The sequence below is a fragment of the Pezoporus wallicus genome, unplaced genomic scaffold (assembly GCF_028554395.1).
Source record: "Pezoporus wallicus isolate ANWC-B61680 ecotype Strahan unplaced genomic scaffold, APGP_CSIRO_Pwel_v1 contig_8714, whole genome shotgun sequence".
NCBI lineage: Eukaryota > Metazoa > Chordata > Aves > Psittaciformes > Psittacidae > Pezoporus > Pezoporus wallicus.
This window is the reverse complement of record NW_026635695.1, coordinates 990,162-1,009,798: the sequence shown is the minus strand read 5'-3', so window position 1 is coordinate 1,009,798 and position 19,637 is coordinate 990,162. Positions and strand designations below refer to the sequence as shown.

General features: G+C 40.4%; 1 protein-coding gene across 3 annotated transcripts in view; it reads right to left on the bottom strand.

Annotated features, from left to right (window-relative positions):
- PTPRG (protein tyrosine phosphatase receptor type G) overlaps positions 1–19,637 on the bottom strand; it is a 404,577-nt gene that overhangs the window by 128,764 nt on the left and 256,176 nt on the right. For all 3 annotated transcript variants that reach the window (XM_057397343.1, XM_057397341.1, XM_057397342.1), the window contains exon 6: positions 9,171–9,266. In XM_057397343.1, coding sequence (XP_057253326.1) covers positions 9,171–9,266 — 96 coding nt within the window. The remainder of the gene's footprint in view (positions 1–9,170; positions 9,267–19,637) is intronic.

The window sequence follows — 19,637 nt, the reverse complement described above, 5'->3', positions numbered from 1 at the left end:
AGCTGTAAGTCAGTTCCCAGTTTACAATGCTGTAAACTGAAAGACAGTGATCCCGACATTCAAATGAACATTAAACTAGAAGAGCACAGAGTTAGGGTGCAACATGCACAACCAGCTCTCATTAATGGTTACAACAGATAGCTCAAGATATTGAGGAGAGACGCCACAAAATATACAAAGAGTGCTTTCTACATTTGTAGCTTTGCCAAACTTCGGAGTCCAAGTTCTCTCAACAGCAAGAAAGTTTACAGTTCCTTCCTAGCATCAATAATTGTGAGGTTTCCATTAAATAAACCGAAGCAAGGACTGTCATTTATCAAAGCAAAAATCACTCGATAACCCATCACCATTGTTAGCCACCCTCCTTTGCGACTGCATCCAGCAAGAGAAGTGACAGCACCAGTCATGAGTTATGATCTCAGACTTCACAGTTAAGAGAGCATTTACAGTGCATTTTTACCTTCAATGAGAGTTTTTTCAGGCACTTTGGAAGTTCATTTCTCTAGACAGATCTGAGGTTAAACCCAAAATAAAAGCCAAAGACTCTGTATTCTGATATTTCGCTCTGCACTTTAAAACGAACTGCACGACACCACTTTCTGTACAGCCCACATCCTTTGAAACTCAACCTAACAAAAAGGCTTTAATTGAAAGTATTGCATTTTGGAAGTCATCTCACAAAATCAGGCTTCCTGTTCCTCTGTGCTATTGGAAAATGTCATGAGCGAGTTCACAGAGCTGAAGAGAAGAAGGGAAAAGGAAGACGATTGCTTGGGCACTGAAGAAGATAAGTGCGCATAAGGTAGATTATCTTTCTACACTGCACAGTCAGCCTGTGGATAGAAAAGTTTCAACACAGCAGGTTGCAGCCATCATGATCTAGAGACTGCAAATGCCTCTTGGCAGAACACAGGCAAGCAGAAGCAGAATGATGTGTTTGCTTCCAAGAACAATCTGTTTCAGCCGCCCTGTCAGTCTGTCTGCCTCCAAATCCAGCCCCCCTTTCGCTCACACATTTGTACCTCATTCCTCCAAGCACACTTGCTCAGGATGTTCAGGCTGCTGTGTGAACACCTCTGCTCTTAGCAGTCCTAGAGTTAGCCATGTGGGCTCCTTCTCATGGATGAGCCATGACAGATGTGCAGCCATAAATGAGAAAGCCCAAACCCTGCACATCAAGAGAAACTTTGCTAATGACTGTATGGGATTTGAAATGAGGGATTACCATGAGCCCAGGCTCTGCACACTGACCCAGCAGCAAAGCTGTCTATCAGGGCTGCTGTCCACGGACAGAAAATGTGGAGTACTGAAGATTATCAGGGAAAAGAAAAACCTCACAAGTGAAAGGGCCAGTGTTTCTTCAGTGCAGTTCAGCTCACTAACGAAGCTCGTAAGTGATCATCGCATGAGTGATGTACATCACTGGGCTTACAGACTCAACCCCTTCTACCTCCTTGTGCTCCCTAAAGCACTTGTAGCTTTTGTTCAGTGATGTCCCAGGTCTCACCCCACCACTCTGACTCTTCCTCACCTGCTGCAAATGATGATGTCCAACAAAGGGATGCAGCTCTGCCCACCTCACCACACCATCTCCCCTCACAGCTAAAAACCTTTTGAAGTTTCACTGTCAAACTCTAGATTTCACCAGGAATTTTTCTTTGGTACTCTCAAGTGTCAGCCTACTCATTTTTGTACTAAAGGATGAAGAACTCTATTACAAGGAACCTTTATTTTTAAAATACCTCTGTTGCAAACAGCAGTTTTACTATTAAACACCTGAAACATGGCCAATCTGGGCAAAAGGTATGGATCAGAATAAACTTAAAGTCTCAATAAGCACCAAAATTGAAACTGGAGATATATATAGAGAGATATAGATATATATATTTTCTTTTACTCACAGAGCTATTCCCCATCTGTTCTCCCCTTTCTTCTTTTACATAAAATATTCAAAAATATTCATATTTCCCAAAGAAACTTTCATCAGAATTTGAAATAAAAATCTGAATTTTGGGCTTAGTTTAAAAAATTGTTTTTATTTTTTAGAAATAGACACGTCCCATGAATTTCTGTCTTTTACTCAAACTCAACTTCCAATCAAAAGGGTTTCAGTGCGAGTTATTTAGTCAGCATGAATACTTACTGTTAGGCACCCAACCTCGCATGTTCTGGCTGAAGCAACCATCTCTGAAGGCTGCTTAGTGCCATTCACACACCGAACGCCAATCTAACAGACTTTAAGAAGCTCTCATAATTATATATTTAAATCCTCCATGATGCAAAATCACTTTTGTCTTTTGATAGTTTTATCCCCATTTATTTACTGGAAAATTAGGAGAATCATTTTCTGCTCCAGAGATGCTCTGTATTATTACACGTCATTACATGCATTGTACAAGGTGTTTCTCAGAAAGCTGTACTCTCAGTGCTGTACGGAGCGTATCTACCTACACCTACTTACTCATCTGTGTATGTCAGGATACTTTGCATCCCTATAGTATTTTCCAACTACGTAAGGGCCCTAGTACTGCTTTTATTAGTAACAACTAATGGTTTTAAACAGCTGCTACAATTTCAGAACGCTGGGAAAGTGGACTCAATGAATAAGAACACATTCCAAATTGTTTTGCTTGTATTCTGCTACATGGACACAAGTACACATACAAATACTTTGACAAATATAAATTATACTTTCCAAAGGCACTGAATAAGCTTTAGCCTGCACACATTTTCATGTTATGAAGATAATAAAAAAATACCTATACTAATTCCTAAATAATACTGCTAATCAATAATAATAGTTTTATTATTCATAAGCTACTGTTAATAAAACACCATGGGTTCTAATGTAACCATTAAAAGAATTAATACTGTAATTTAATTTTAAGGTCTTTACATGTATCTGAACTCTATTAAAATAAATGAAAAACCTCTCAATGACTCTGGATGATGCCCTGCATGTTAATGATGCTACATGTTATTTGAACTACTGCAAATCACCTTTAAGATACTGCCTAAACACTGAAGTGCTGATTATGCTTCACGTAGATGGACATGATGTTTCAGGAAAAGCGCACATCTCCCTCTCCTTTCTCATTTTCAAATCAAAAAGCATTATATTAACGGAGAGGTGCAATGAGGGAATTACCAGGAACTGAGGTAAGGCCATGGGAACTGTGTCTCCTACCAGATACTGTTTTCACAACAGCTACTGTATTTAAAGCACTTAAACACTGGTTATGATGGCAAACACATGAAACAGTTAATGAAAGGGAAGAAGAAGGAAGAAAAAGGCTTCTAGGGAAGTAAAAAGCTGTATTCTGTTACATGAGAAATATACATGAAAAGAACCATATCTGTACCAAATATTCAATGGCTTTGATGGTTTTCCACTAATTTATTCTGTTTAGCTCATTTAGGTCACTGTGAAAATTGAATTATTGATCACCTTCATGAAGCACACCAATCTTACGAAAAAGCAAGGCCACAATTATTGTTTTAATGAACATATACGAGTTAGTAGTAAATATAAAGTAGTAAATATAAAGACATTTACACACATATAACACATGCATAGATCTAAAAGAAGTATTTTTTTCAACACCCTTAAAAAAAAGTTAGTATTGAAAAAGTACATTAAGAATGGAATCCCAGTAAAAAACCTGTCAGCCCCTTGCTTTTTATTCCATGTACCTTTGAAATTACTGTTAGTTGCATATTTACTGCCAAGTACCTAATTACTTGTAAAAATCTAGCCCTGCACTCCTGAAGCTCTTGAGTGATGGAGATACCAACATCACTCATCATTATGAAGATAATTTTAATGATGAAAGCATTGCTTAAAGTTATTTTAAAATTCATTTTTCCTTTAACTCCTTTATAGATGATTTGTTTCAGTACCTGTGATGCAGTAACTAATCACTGATGGTTTTCTTTGCAAATAATAAAATAGATTTATATGCCCTCCCTGTAGGAACAAGAATTCCATCACCTCCTCCTGAATTTCTGAGCTATCGAATATTTGATGAGTGCTTAGGGAATCAGTATTGTGTCTTTCCGCAGCAGTAATCAAGCAATGAAGTATTCTCTGCCTTAATGAATCTACTGCAGGCCCAAAAGATGAATATTTCAAATGCAAAAGCAATATGTTTGTTTTGAACACATTTAAGTTTGGCTTTAATAAAGCAAGTAGTGAAGTGTGCAATGAATTATATTGTTAGATGGTTAAAACAGAGCCGTGCAATATGTCTGAATGCATTTAATCCAAGTAAGTACTCATTTTGAATGTGACTTGCAAATATGTATTACATGTATGTATACGAACGGATGACTCAGGAACCAGTGTGAGATCTGTGCCTTTCCTTCCACTCCTGGTTTACTCCAAAACTGGCTCAGCCTTGCAAGGCCTGGAGCCAGAAAATCATTAAGTTGAATGTTATGAGGGCTGAAATTAAGCATGTGCACCAACTATTCAAGTTAGGATCATTGAAATTGCGAGTGAAGCGCCGCATTGGACTGGGACCTCCCACATGTTTTAGCAGTTTGGTGGGTCTCAATGAGCAGCCACAGGCAACTTTTAAAGGTCCACAACGCAGTGAAGCCTCGCAGACAAGTCTCATCACTGCGGTGTTATTGCTTTTGCAAATCCAGAAGCCTTTACTGCAGACCACGAGGATACTGTTGGATATATGAAGTTAAACGCCTTCCTCTAGCACTGGTTATACCTTGAGAAACACCAAGTAACCCCCGTAACTGACAGGAGTGGTCATACTGTTTTCTCCTGAGAAACTTGTCAGGAGACAAAGAGAAATCACTGGCATATCGTCATTTGTCTCCAAAAGATTTGGATTTTTGCTAAAATAACAAATGAGTTTTCCTTACCAACAAAGCAGCAAGATCTTTTTGATTCCCACTGCTGTTTAATACTCTGATCCCTTCTCTCTCTTGAAACATACTTTTTCCCAGTTTCAGAAAAATAGACCTGTTTTCCCACTGATTTCCCCACCCCCAATGGGCTTTAACAACCATTATATGCATCACCAGCAGGCTAGAGCTCCCTTCTCCCCTTTTCAGCTTGTTCCAGCTGAACAGCTTTTACAGTAATTTGAACTAAAAGATCAGAGGTTCCTGAACCACTTTGCTCCTGTACAACAGTCCCTGAGGCTCAGTAAGGATGAGAGAGGTCCTTGAAGGAAACACCACGGCATGGTGCAAGGTTTGGTTTGTTTGCTGTTTGGCTTTTGCACAGTCAGGCACTTCATTCTGCCCCAAATACACAGCTACAGAACAAAAGCCTGCAGGAATTTTCAGCAGGGCTAAATCATCTGTCACTTTGTTATTTGCTGCATCTCCCTGTAGGTACAATAGTGCCCAGCACAATCACAGACTGGTTTGGGTTGGAAGGGATCTTAAAGCTCCTCCAGTTCCAACCCCTGCCATGAGCAGGGACACCTTCCACTAGAGCAGGTTGCTCCAAGCCCTGTCCAGCCGGGCCTTGAACACTGCCAGGGATGGGGCAGCCAATGCTTCTCTGAGCATCCTGTGCCTCAGCACCTTCACAGGGAAGAGCTCCTGCCTAATATCTAATCTAAATCTGTCCTCTGTCAGTTCAAAGCTATTCCCCCTTTTCCCATCACTATCTGCCCTTGTCCAAAGCCCCTCTCCAGATTTCTTGTCAGCCCCTTCATGCATTGGAAGACTGATGCTTGAAGTGATGCTAGGGTCAGAATGCAGACCAAGTAGTAAGGTGACCCTTTCCCTGAACATACCTGTTCACTGTATGACTCGTACTCCAATGCAAGAAACGCCTTTCAAGGCCCAGTTAGAGATTTCAGGCCAGCTCATTTCATTTGCAAATTGGGAATATCTGCTATAAAGTGCTCACAGTGCTATTTTATGTGAGATCCTGAGTGTCTATCCACAATGAAATAGAGATGAACAATTACAGTAGTTTGTATATGCAAGAATTGTTTCCTGATTTTAACTATTAATTTTTGTCAGGTCAACTGACCTGCTGCATACAAACAGAATTTATCAACAGAGTTTACAATGAAGGCAATGAGAAAAGAGGAGATTTAATTAGCAATTACAAAAAAGTACCAAGTGCTTCAATTATCTAGGTTTAGAACCAATGTACTTCACCTCGAAATTGCCCCTGAAACAGTGAATTCAGTAAGGAAAATTCTTATAGAGTCCAAGTTAAATTATTTAAAAAGGAAGAAAGAGGGTTCTTAATTATTTAATGTTTCACCAGTAATTACACAGTTCAGTATAATGTTCACTCACTGGAGAACCTGATTTTCAAAGGAACATTTGTGAACATCAGTCAAACAAAAAACAGCTGCCAGGCTATAAACTCAGTCAGTGCAGTACACATTCATTCCAACACAGCATTAACGCATTAGCAAAATCCAAGTCCTGACTTAATGGCAAACCTATCCAATAATTTCTGTGTTAAAATATTTACATAGAACAGCATGCACAATTCAGTTTTCTAATGCATTTGTAAAAAACGGTATGACCTCTACTGGTAATTTTATTTAAAGCTGTGTTCTAGATAAATGAGTTAAGAGATGGAACTACAGCTTTGGAAAATGGCAAACTATAAAATCAATGCTCAAACAGTCAAAACTGACAATCAACATGCGGCCATGGACATCTTAGGGACTTTTTATTCCAAAGTTACTAAGGATCAGTTGTAAACGACAGCTTTTAAATTAACTGCATCAGCTCCTAGCCATGGTGAGCTTATCCACATGGTGCCCTGGGGAGCAACCCTAAAGGAACATCAAGTATTTCTGAGCAAATCCATAAAGGCATTTCCAAGTTGTGGCTCACAAGCTCCAGCACATGATACGCAGCTGGGGGAACTAAGACATCACCTTGATCAAGCAGTGTGGATGTGCAAAGGATCATCACCATCAATTAACAACCCTATGTACAAAGCTCAATGGGATAAACTCTGGAAAACCCTCATGATGGCCAAAACAGCAGTTGCCACACTGAAGTCCTTCGAATTTACTTACACAGGCCAGAATTGAGCATATGATGCTTCAGATAGAGACTTTGGGCTCTACAAATCTTCCTCAGCAGCTTTCCATCTTGGGGCAGAGCTACCCAGAAGGAAGACCTGATGCACGCACAAGTTTAAGAACACACCACTCATTTATCATTTCAACCCAAAGACAAAGATACCAAAGAAATAAACTCATTTCCTTCCAGATGCAAAACAGGTTGTCCCTGGGTCACTTTGCCATAGAATTACCTTACCCCCACTCTCTGAAAGAGACCAGAGACTGTTTATCAGTAATGGCTTCAGATTTCACGGCTCTTGGAGCAGAGGAGCCCAGCTGCACCATCATCCAGGCTCTACAGCCTAATGTCCTGTGGCCCGCAGGGCTAGAAATGATGAAAAGTATACATTTCTGCTTTCCTAAGGGGTCTGCAACACTCAATTGTGATCTTAAAGAGCCTGTGGTCTCTTAAAATCAAAGATGGCATTTTTAACAGCATTACAGACTATTTTAGGTTATTTTTAGTGAATTTAATGGCTCCCTTGGAATCGTGGGACCTGCAGTAAGTGCAGCACCTGGCTTTGCAGGTGGGAAATACAAAACACATTCCTACTTCAATTTTAAAGTCCTCTAAAAACAGGGTTTATGGAATAAATGTCATATACAGACCAGGAAATGGTACAATATGGGGCAGTGCTTCATGTGGCTTATGTGAGGCACATGATTTAGTAATTAAATTCCAGCAGGCGATGCTACAACACGCATTGTACACCATGGCATAGCACATGCTCCTTCTGACACAGAACTCACACATAACGTGTGGCTCTTCACTGTGGTATAAATCAAGTAGCAGTGCCTTTGGTTGTTCTGCTTCTAAACTTCTGCCTTGGAAGGCCACATTCAATTTGCCCAATGCTCCTCACAGCACATGAAGATTAAGAAGTCTGGGGAATCATCTTGCTATGCCACTGTAAATTATCGCAGCTCCACCAACTTTACCCTAACATGAAACGCCACAGAAGTGCTCAGAATTCAAGAGTGATGAATTTAACATGCCTACTTCCACTAGCTCGATGTCAGCAGAGATACAGCAATTTATGCAACACAAGGATCTGTCCTTTTCTCCTTATCAAAGCATTTGATCAAAATCAGTGACATGGAAAAAGACAACCTTACTTAATTTGAGCAGGAGAGTCAGGCTTGTCACTCCAACATCATAAGAAAAAGGGATGTATTTACATACGGGTACTTGTATATTCCTTTTTATCTGGCTTCACAAAGATAACAGGAAGATCACTATCATTCACAGTAAAAAACAGTGTGAAACCTCACAGAGGACCACCATTTTCCCTTGCTCTCCCCTCCCTTCTTTCCTCTCCTTTGAAAAAGCAGCACCTTGAGATACTCCAAATCATTAGCCATTTCTCTGTCTGTGACAGCTCGGTGGTATGGAGCTGCTCCAACTCCCTCCATTCAATTCACCCTCAAGTTAGGAAGTAAAAACTCAGTTTCTGATGCAACATGACGAAAGCCCCCACTGCTGTACACCACTGCCACGTGGCTTGACCTGCCAGCCCTTGCAAGCGCCAGTCTCTAAACCACACTACAGGTCTTGAGCTTGTCGAACCAGCAAATGAGCTACCCAAAGCAGTCACGCTCCTGAAGATGCATTTAAAAAAGCAGATGCATAAATTCACTCATTTGGAAACCTGGTCTGTTCAAGAACTTGTTACTATGACAATTTAGAAGATGCTGCTGCAGATAAGATTGATGAAACTTATTGATTTTCTCTCCAGCAATGTTTGAATTTCAAGTTTTTCTCACAAACAGTACCCCCAGTTCATGTTGGGTTGTTAGTATTCCAGGGACCACAGCAATGTGCTTCAGCAGTGAAGGAAGTTCCATGATAAATGTGTTCTCCAATCTGCATCTGTAAAGCAGCTATAAAATCAGAACAATTCATGCAAAATTTTTCATTATGTTTTTAAATATACTTATTTACATTTTAAATCACACATAGACAATATAAAATATCTTTCACTTAGACAGGTGGGAACAAGAAAACAGATGCATCCATTAAGCTTGAAACAATTCAATGAATTAAACGGTACTGGGTGAATGCTTTGGTTTATGGATATAGCCCTTGTTTAAACTTACTTGAAAAAACACGGCCATGGCTCCTACTACCCTGTTTTCTAGAACTGCTGTTCCAAAACTGTCAAAGTCATCAGGATTGTAGAAGTAAATCTGCATCTGTAAGAATTAAAAACAACAACAAAATCACATTAGTGTTGATTCATGAAGCTTTCAAACGAGGTAATGTATCCACGTCGTACGTAAACCCAGTCTTATGAACCTGAGATAAAGGAATTCTGCTGAACAATATTGTTTAACTAGCATCTTGATTAATAGCATGACTGCCCTACTGGGACAGTAACCAGGGAACAGAGTCAGTGCAATGCATTTTAATACCAAACCTAAGGATAAACAGAATGGTCAGTCTGTTTAGATGGTAAATTTTGTGCTTTCTGACAGGATCTCTTCATTTCTTTGCTCACTGCGGCTCATCTCCTGCTCTGCTAAATGTGCTAAACATATTTATCTCAAAAACCATAGAGAATTTTGGAGAATGATTTCAACGTTTAGAGTTATTCCTTTAGTCCTAAAGCAATTTGTAAGATAAAAGTCTGTCTCTGTAGCAATGCATTTTTATGAGCCTCTGATATTCAGGACTATCAGTTAGGGTCAAGACTTCTCCCTGCCTACAGTTAAATTTCCTGACTTTTATTTCCAAAGCATTAGCAAAAAGTATGAGACAAACCCAGATATTTTGACGTCATTTTAGGATGAATAATGAATATTAATACTTAGGCAAATCCAAAGTGATGGCAGGTGAGAACGATTACCCCAGAACAGCAAATGCCACAAATACAGGAGGTCCAAGAAACAGCTTCCTTCATACACGTTGCTGTTAAACAGCTCCACTTCACTACACATGCATCCATGAATAAGGACAACTCAGAGAGGCCCATGGGCACTACTGCTCTGAATGTTCTCAATGGTTCTTGTTCCATTTACTGCATAAACTAGCCACTTCTGCCAGCCATCCTACAGCAGTTGTTAAACCCTTCCATTCCCAAAGAAGTCCCTAGTGTTAGTGCATCTGTATCAACCACAATTTGCTCCAGTGGATCTGGTTTGCATCCAAAACATGCAATGCTCCCTTCTCAGCATTACACCATGCAGGTGTGCACACTTTCACAGAATAAACTCAGTACTGGTAACATTTGCTGCATGCTACAGATTAAAGACATGTGCCTCATGGTTAACAGCTGAAGTGCAAGATCTAGACTCGCAGCAGTTGCTCTGGGGACCATTCAGGGAACCTCCTGGATGGCTTTCACAATCCAAACCACTACTGATGTGCCCACTGGGGCAAGAGTACTGCAGGATGGTTGGCCAACGTGCACATACTCATGAACACTGACTCCAGCCAAAAAAAAATCTCTTCCTGGCTATGAGACAGGAATGGACCCATCAGGCTTCTTTCGCCTGAACCTGCACATTGACTCCTGCTTCTCTGCTGCCCATCACCCTGACCTATTCAGGCTTTCCACAGCATTTCTAGGTGACAAAAACCAGCCACACAGTAAACAGTTAAATGGAGATGGCAGCTCTAGCTGAGACTGTCCATGCCTCTCAACACTCCGCCAGTCAGACCATCACTCCCTCCTGCAAATCTGTCTGCAAGCAAATGCTCTGCTGGCACCAACAACTTTTTTGGGGCTGTTCAGCTTTTTCCAAGATTGTGCTGCATGACAAATCCTCCCATATTCACAAAGCAAGTGTTTTTCCCATATTCCAAAATTTTGTATATTGCCAGATAAGATGATGCCCTTTTATCTTGCTTAGATATGTTCCTACTCATATTTACTGATTTCCAGGCTTCTGACTGTATATATTGGCTGTAAGCGATAGGCACTTTGCCACTATCATACATCTAATAAAAGACCACCATATAGAGAAAAAGCCAAGATGAAGATCAGTCTCTTCAGAGGTAGAGGTACTTTTTTTTTCCCAGCAGAAGGATAAAATAAGACCACAGACCAAACGGCTGACAAAAAAAAAACAAACAAAAAAAGCACACAAAAAAAAACCAAAACCCCATGAAAAAATTGTCTGGCACTCACTCTAGCTTCATAAAATTTGAAAGCAATTTTCTTCCCCTATTTTGGCCTTCCTATTCCCAGTGTATTAACAGCGCACACAGATTTGCTGGCAATATCTCACAAAGCTAGTGGTGCCTCCAGGTTCTGAGAGCTTGTGCTTTGAACAAATGTAGACCAAGGTACAGCCATTCACTGATGTAGAAATCAGAAACAGTTCGTTTCAGGTAGAATTGCTTAAACTTCAATGTCGCCAGCACAGACAAAACCTCACAAAACACTCACAAATTACAGTTTACTCCCATTTAAAATACAGTCTAAAATTAGATGAACCTTCTATAAAACACTTCACTACATCGTCCCCATAGTTTATGAAGAAAAGTATTACTGTGCTCAGCAGATGCCAAAATCATTTTGGATCACTTTTGCTCTCTGCATTTTAAAGGAATTAATTTTTACAATACACTTTTGGATAGCAGGGCAAAGAGCTTTGGTAAAAAAAGTGCTTAATTCACATCCCACATCTCAGCAGTGCAATTCCACAGACTAATCAAGAACCACACTCTCCCTTGATTACCATACACATTGATAACATCGTACCACAGCTCCCTAGTGTTTTTCCAGAGCGCGTGGTCCCTCTCTGTGCATCCATCAAGTCAAGGGGAACTGTCTTGTATGAAAAATTATCATCATCTGTCATCTAGGAGCTTCCTTATGTGTTCATACAGCTAGAAGGGATGCTTTAGGAGTAGAATCTCACAGGACTTGCTATTATATCATTTACACACACATACAATGCAAAAACAGTGTTAGGAAGATGGTAAAGTTACGTCCTCAAAGCTGCTCATAAAAGCACACCTGGACACCGCTGAGCATTACAATTATGACAATTTTCTAATTATGTGATCACATATTGCTCTCTTCCATAATACAGTCTCATCTGTTTTCCCCATTTCACAATAAAATGTAAAGGTATCTGACACATTTTTGTTCTTGTATCGATAATATACATAATATTGAATGCATTTATCACCAGGTATTTAATTTAATGTTTTCCGTGGATGGCATAATGTTCTTTATGTACAAATTGGGAATAAGATAGTTAACTATAAAATTAATTTCACTGCATACTTAAGTGGCCTAAACATGCTAGAAAATTTTCATTATTACTCCTTATTATATAATTAGTATATACAAGGTGTATTATGCATATAAACGGCTTCTGCTGTCTCTGCCCAGTACATACAAAGAAGTAGTACAGAATGCAAAGGGGCATTTAAGCAAAGGCAAATTTGGGTCTTATTATAATATCCTATTTAGGAAATGCAGAACAGAGCATCATCCAAGCTTCCTCATCCAACCTGAATTGTGGTTTCAGCGCTACAAACCTTGTGATTTCTCAATAGCTTCTAGTTTCCAAAACTCAAGGAAAATACATATTTCTAAAGGCTCTGAATCCTTTAGCAATGGGAAAGCCTGAAATCCGCTCTGTAGTTTCTGTAAGTGTGATGCCCTCTGCAGTAAGAACGCTTGGTTCCACACATCCCTGCTGATCGTGCTCCAAACAGCCTTCCTGGTGGCACAGGTCCCAGAGGCCGTAAGAGCCCTGTTCTCTATGGCACAATATACTAGATCTGTAAGACTTTCACATCTAGCCCTGTTACAACTAACAAGGCTGGGAAGGGCTTACGTGGACCTTCCTTAATCTGACATGCAACACAGCACTACGCTTGCATGTACCTTGTAAAGATCTATTATAAAAGACATGTAGTGTCCAAGCAACTTGAAATTTTCAGGATTTTGATATGAGTAAACTGAAACAAACTGTCCCTAGTGACAGAAAGGCACTTTTCTTGCAGAAAGACTCTAGCCTAAAATGCTACTAACAATTACTGTAGCTACAGAGCTTTACCAAGGCAGGGAGAGAGCAAGAGTCTGCTTTTAATGGAAAACCTTCATGCTTTGACACTCTTCACACTCTAAAAGAGTAAATTTGTTTTTACTCAAACTTGAAGGGGATTTGCTGTACAGCACAGATTAAGCCTGGAAAACAAATCTTACTAAAGGGGAAAATCTTCAGAATGTTACAAGTGCCTTGAAACAGAAGATTAGAGAGAAAACCCTCACTTCACCATAACCCTGGGGACAATTGCCAGTCACCCTATAAAAACATGTCATGCTTTCTAGTCTCTTCTGTCCAGGAAGATCCAGTGCTCAACCACTACAGCTTCCAAGCACTGCAGGCCTTTTTCCAGCTGACAACACTTAAACAAATGAATACACCACATACATCCAACACCTAATTCCTCAGCCAGGAGCATCTTTGCTTCCATGCTCCTACCAGTTACACCACCCCTCCACCAAGCCCCAGGGCAGGCAATTCCCTTCTCCTTGGGCTCAACCTACTCCCTGCAGAAACACCTTTATTCAATCACGTTGTTCCAGACTCTAGAGGAATCTGGTGTTTCCCAGACCTGGCAAACATCAGGCCCTGCTCTGTGCTTTTTGACTCAAAACCGGGCTGCTACCACGCTGAGCTTGTAAGGACAGGCTGTCCAAAATGTGCATGTGTGTTACTCAGAAATACTAGAGTTCTGATTTTATTAAGCATAATTATTTTGGTTCTGATTTTATTAAGTACAATTGCCTCTGAACGACTAAACCCTCTTTATGAAATGCCAGTGGCTTGCAAAAACTGAGCCTGCTCCAAGTGAATGACTTCTCCCTGCCACCCATCCACAAATAAAAGGCTTTGGCTCTCTGCTCAGATGCTCCTCCTCTGCTTGGCAAGACAGACACCCAGACAGAAATCACCATTCCCGTGCATGACATCTTCTGCTTTTATTACCCCACTACAAAGACAGAAAGTTTATATCCAGTGCAGACCATCGTGGCTAAACTCATTCAGCACTTACAAGAGAAAAGCCACAATGAGCATTTGATAGATCCCAGAAGATGTGAGCGAGTTCAAAGCAATTCTGAGAGACTGGAAACCAAGCAAGAACATTTTCCATTGACAGATGCCAAGTATTTTAAAAATAAATAATTGAGACTTTTAAATTGGGCTGCTATCACCCTGTGCAACCCCCTACAGCAGATTTCTCTTTAGATTAAAAAATGAACAAAGGCTCATTGTACTATCACAGATGTGGAGTACAGAATATTCAATAGTATCAGGAATGCTGGTGGAAGGGAAAAGATCATCGGAATTAGCTTTTCGCTCATTTGCTTCCAGCAATCCAAGGGCTACCATGCAATTTAAGGCTAAAGGAAGGGAAAAAAAAAAAAAGGTTTTATAGGCCAGCCAGTTTTTTGATGAAACAGGAGGCAAGATGCAGAGGCAACAGCTATGTGGTTTATTATGTACTGCTTTGGAGACTGAGAGCAAAGCACACAGGCGTGCAGGTAGACTGCAAATCTTGCAGAGTGGCCAAACAGAAATTTGCAGTGTTTGCCTTCAACAATGATCACTGAATAGACTAATTTTTAATTAGTACCTTTGCTGCTCATATTGCAAGAATAAATTAGTCCCAGCCACTTTTACAACTGGATGTAAAACCTGTCTTGCAAAACCAAATCCGGTGCTAAGATTATGAATCATACATGGTTTTTCTTAATTGAAAGCTTGTATGTAGCTTACTTCTGCTTTAAATACATGCAGAGATTTCTAGCCAGTTGGAGGATGTGATCCATTTGGCTCGCATAAAAATTTTCTACAGACATAATGTAATCTTCACTGCAGCAATGAAAATTCAAAATCGCTGTCCTGCAGTCTGTGTGTTTACTGGAGTGTGAGATGTACACTGGGGCAATGGAGTCTGGTGTTTGACTTCTTATTATATTCTCTTTAAAGAAAAAAACCCATGAAACTTATCATTTCTAACATATTCAGAACCTGCCTAGAAAAGGTGGGGGGAAGAGCGAATCGTGATGTTTTCCAGTTCTCCTACTAGAGCTTGATGTAATAACAGAGAGTATACTGCATTTTTTAAAAAAGATAAAGTTGAACAGGAGTAGATAATGGCATGTTTTTCCTGCCTAGTCTATTATTCATCAGTGAATTTTTTAACTATAGTTAGGCAGGTACAGAGATGTATTTTGAATGTCATAACTTAGTATTTTACAGTGCCTCAAAGTGTGCTGGGTAAATTGCAAAACAAAGAGTCAGACAGGGTCTTTGCCCTAACGTAATTACAACTTGATAATGAACACAATGCTGGGCTGAAAAAAAATGAACGGAGTTGAAACAACAGGAAGAGCAAAGATCACACACATGAAATAAGAGAATTTAACTCAATTTAGACATTCCCATGCTTTAGAAGTATGGCAAATTTCCCTTTAATCTTTTTTAATAATAAGCATTAATTGTTGCTCTGTTGCCCACAAAGAACACCGTAGTTGTATCTGTGTTAGAAGTTGAGATTAAGCTCTTTCATAATCATTTTCAACATTACAGTTGGTAGTTGTTGCATGTTCTGCCCCTAATTCTGAACAGTGTTTAAACCTGTGAGTGGTCCAGTAACAACCCAGTAGGAACAGTGAGGCAACACGATGCTCGTAGGATTGCCCTGGGCTTCATTGTTGGATCACAGCCATATCACTTAGTGTCTTGAGCGTTAAGCCCTGAATGTTAAGAGATGTACCCTGGCAAGCCAGAAACTTCCCTGATTTCTACTGCCAGAAATAAATTCTTCTGAGGCCTGCTCCCATCCCAAACAAGAAAATCCGTCTCAGGTACATCCACCAAGTCATTACACAGTGAAAGCATATTTGATGCTAAAAAGCTGTATGTTGCATTCATTTGTATTTCCATAATATGAAAATAACAGTTTCAGTGTTTATGCTTTCCATAACATGAAACTTTTTTGCAATTGCTTTGTACTCTGAGTAACAGCCATATGATTCACCATGAAATGAAGTCTGGAAAATCGTTTTGGATAAATGGAACCATAAATTCAATAGAATTTCCATGACAACATAGATTGCAACACTTCGCCACAAGTAAAATGTCATAAATCATTCAAAACCAACAAAAAATCAGCAGTAAGTCTTCTCTTTCACAACACACCAGACCCCTGAATTACAGAGCTGTGGTTATTACCTCCCATGCAGTGCTTCTCATTTCTGATCCTCTTTCTCTTACAAGTGTTGTTTTATATCTGACCTCCTTCCAAACACAGGAAATTATAATGCTAACAACTTAATACCAAGATGTAAACAAGCATTGAAGCGTAACAAGCAGGAGGCTTTTTTGAACCTTTCCTTCTTTCCTCATCTTCTAAAAATGTTTAAATATCTTCATCCTGTGGTAATTATACCTGTGCATGCAGATACATCATTGCATCTTGTTAGGCTCACAAATTTAGGAGGTTCTTTTTCTGGAAATGTGGGTGGTAAGTGTACAATAGGTACTCAGTTTGTACAGACGATGCGAACCACATGTCCGAGGGATGGAAGAGATCCAAGGAGAGGAGGAGGTAAAGATAAGAAAAGAGGATAAAAGACTACACCATATAGTATTGCTCATTTGTATCTCTCCATCAGAGGGTTCCTGACATGTGGTATTTCACTTACAGTCCAAGGATCTGGAATGAAGTGATTCCGGGAGGACCTTCACTGCAATTTAAAAAACCCTGCGGCTGCTGCCTGCGTGCCTGTGAGAAAAATCTGGAAGATGCAAAACTCCTCCCCCCTGAAAAGAATAAACAGCTCATAAAACCAAATGAGAAACAAATAGCTCCGTATTCTGTGTTTTGGGTGGGAGCACGAGTCTTTCTTACGAATCAGGTCTTTTGGTAACTTGATTGCAAAGGCCTATGAGAGAGTTTCTGCTACCTCGCATAAATAACTGCCCATTTCTGGGTTTGTTTCCTCTTGTGTAAACTACAAACATTGCCAATTCCTCCTTTAGCTGGATGTTTCATGAAGAAAAAATACAAAAGACTGGGACTGAATGGAAAGAATGGCACAGAACTGAAGAGCACACGAAATAAACTGCATTTGGAGTGGTGTTGGAGAACTTTGGGGTTGCTGTTTATTTGCTTGATATTGCAGTAACAGTCACAAATACCTCATGGTACCAGTACATTGCCTCTTAATACTGGTATCGACTTCTAAACAGCTCACATCTGACATGGTGCTGAGGTTGTGAATGCTCCATCCCTGGCAGTGTTCAAGACCAGGTTGGAAGAGGCCTTGGGTGCCACGGTTTAGTGTGAGATGTCCCTGCCCATGGCAGGGGGGTTGGAACTGGATGATCTTAAGGTCCTTTCCAACCCTAACTATTCTATGATGTCGCAGGAGCTCAGCGCAGATCCTTATTGCAAGGCGCTGTATCCACATACCCCAGGGCATCTTCCCAGGCTCCTGGAGTCAACAGGGGCTCTTCCCTCCGCTTCTTAACTCCGACTCTGCCAGAAGCTTTTTGGTTTGGTTACTGAGTGGTTCAGAGCACCACCCACAGTGGCTTTCTCTAATCGTGGCATATTCCAAACAAGACAACAAGCACATGTATGTGGGAACACACAGTGCTGAGACTCGATCTCAGCGAGAGGCAAACTTTCTTCCTAAAACTGTCCAAACAGAAAAATTAGAAGCAATACTTAGCTGCTGGTGGGGGTGGAAAACTCCAACAGGCAATTTAGGAAGTGGCTAAGCACCAGATGCCACAGCAACTAAACCCAAGCCGAATGGACTGACTGTATGAGCAAAATAGCTCTGAACTCAACCCAAAAGCAACTGTTCCAGATGTCGTCTTCATCTGTTTCCCATGGTCTTTCTACAAGGAAAACTAAACTACTGAAGAAAGAGTTTTAAACTTCAAACTACCCAAACTGTCCATACTTCAGCAGTCTTTCAAGGATCCATTTACTTTCTTAAACGTCAAGAAGTGCTGCCAGAACTGAGAGAACCGCTGGGATTTCCTAGCAAAAACACTCTAGCACTCTTCAGGGAAAAGAAAGGACCTGCTCTTTAAATACAAACCCTTACAAAAGCACACTTTTCCTAGCGTGGGTGATTAATACAATTTCATATACCATTCACTTTAAAGATGCATTGCCACAAGTATTCATTCCTTTGAGAACTCATATCTTAGCACAAATTATTCTTTTTGTACTGTGGAATTCAGAACATCCCGTGTGGTTTATTTGGGGGGTTTTGTGTGTTTTCTTTCCTTTTTTAATATATAAATAGGAAAGGCGAGCTCTTCCATGCGGTTTAATGATCTTCAAAATGCCTCAGAACAAACTTTGAGATATTTATAGTTTTGCTGCATCTCTGGCTTCAAAGCCATGCAGCAGATGGGGCATGTTTTCAGAAGCATTTTGCTGGGTGAAAGGTCATTCCTATCTCTGAGGGGATGTGAAATCCTCCGGGCTGTACACTTGCAGAGCTGCTTTTATGTATTAACTGTGAAGTACAGGGGCAATTACAGCAGAAGCAGCCCATGAGAAGAGCGTACTTGGAGGGTTTCTCTGACTGACTGTTATGGTAACAGTTATAGAGGGCAAAACTAATATGGGCTTTCCCATATTTTGCAGAATATCTAACATCACATCTATTTAGGCCAGGTTGGACAGAGCCTTGGGCGACATGGCTTAGGATGAGGTGCCCCTGTCCATGCAGGGGGGTTGGAACTGGATGATCTTCAGGCCCATTCCAACCCTAACTGTTCTATGATTCTGTGATTTAAGGCATCAACGTAGTCCCAAAGGTAAAACAAAGAGGTGCTCAGCATCAGAGGTCTCAGTAGGTACTTGCTGGAGGAAGGGGGGACAGCCCTGCACTGAGGGGACAGCACCAGTTCTGCGTCACACTTCCCGTTTGAACACAAGAGAGATTTTTCCAATGCAACTGCTCCATGTGGGTGTTTTACTTCAAGTTTCCCCAAAAGGCTTAACACGCAAGGAGCAAGTATAAAATATCCTTTCTAAAACTCAGGATCTCTTAAAAATACCTCAGATTGAAATCCTTCACCAATTCCCTAGTCCCTTGGAAAACCTTGCGCGGAATATCTCTCTATTCTGCCTCAATTTTCTAGCTTTCTTTACCCTTATCCTCCAGCTCTTTTACCAGAGCAGGAAATGAAGTCTGCACACATCTGAAGTGCAGTGTTGACAAATCTGTAAACTTCTTGTCTTCTCAACCTTGTGTACAGACACACACACACAGAGTAGCTGAATACACCGCCTTAATGACATGGCTTAAGGACATGATTCTGTATTAACACGAGCAAATTAAAAAGAACCAGACTTCAGCACAGCGGGAAGCAAAATATTCAAGTAAGCAGCAGAATTTATGGGAAGGTTTAGGTGCTAGCAACTGTGTAGTCTGATAAAGTCAGAACCTTGGTCCACCGTCGCATCTGCAAACCCATTTGCAAATACGCTCTGTAACAGTCCTTTGCTAGATGTCAAAGTTACTCTTCCATGCCTGTGAAATAGAAACACAAATCTAA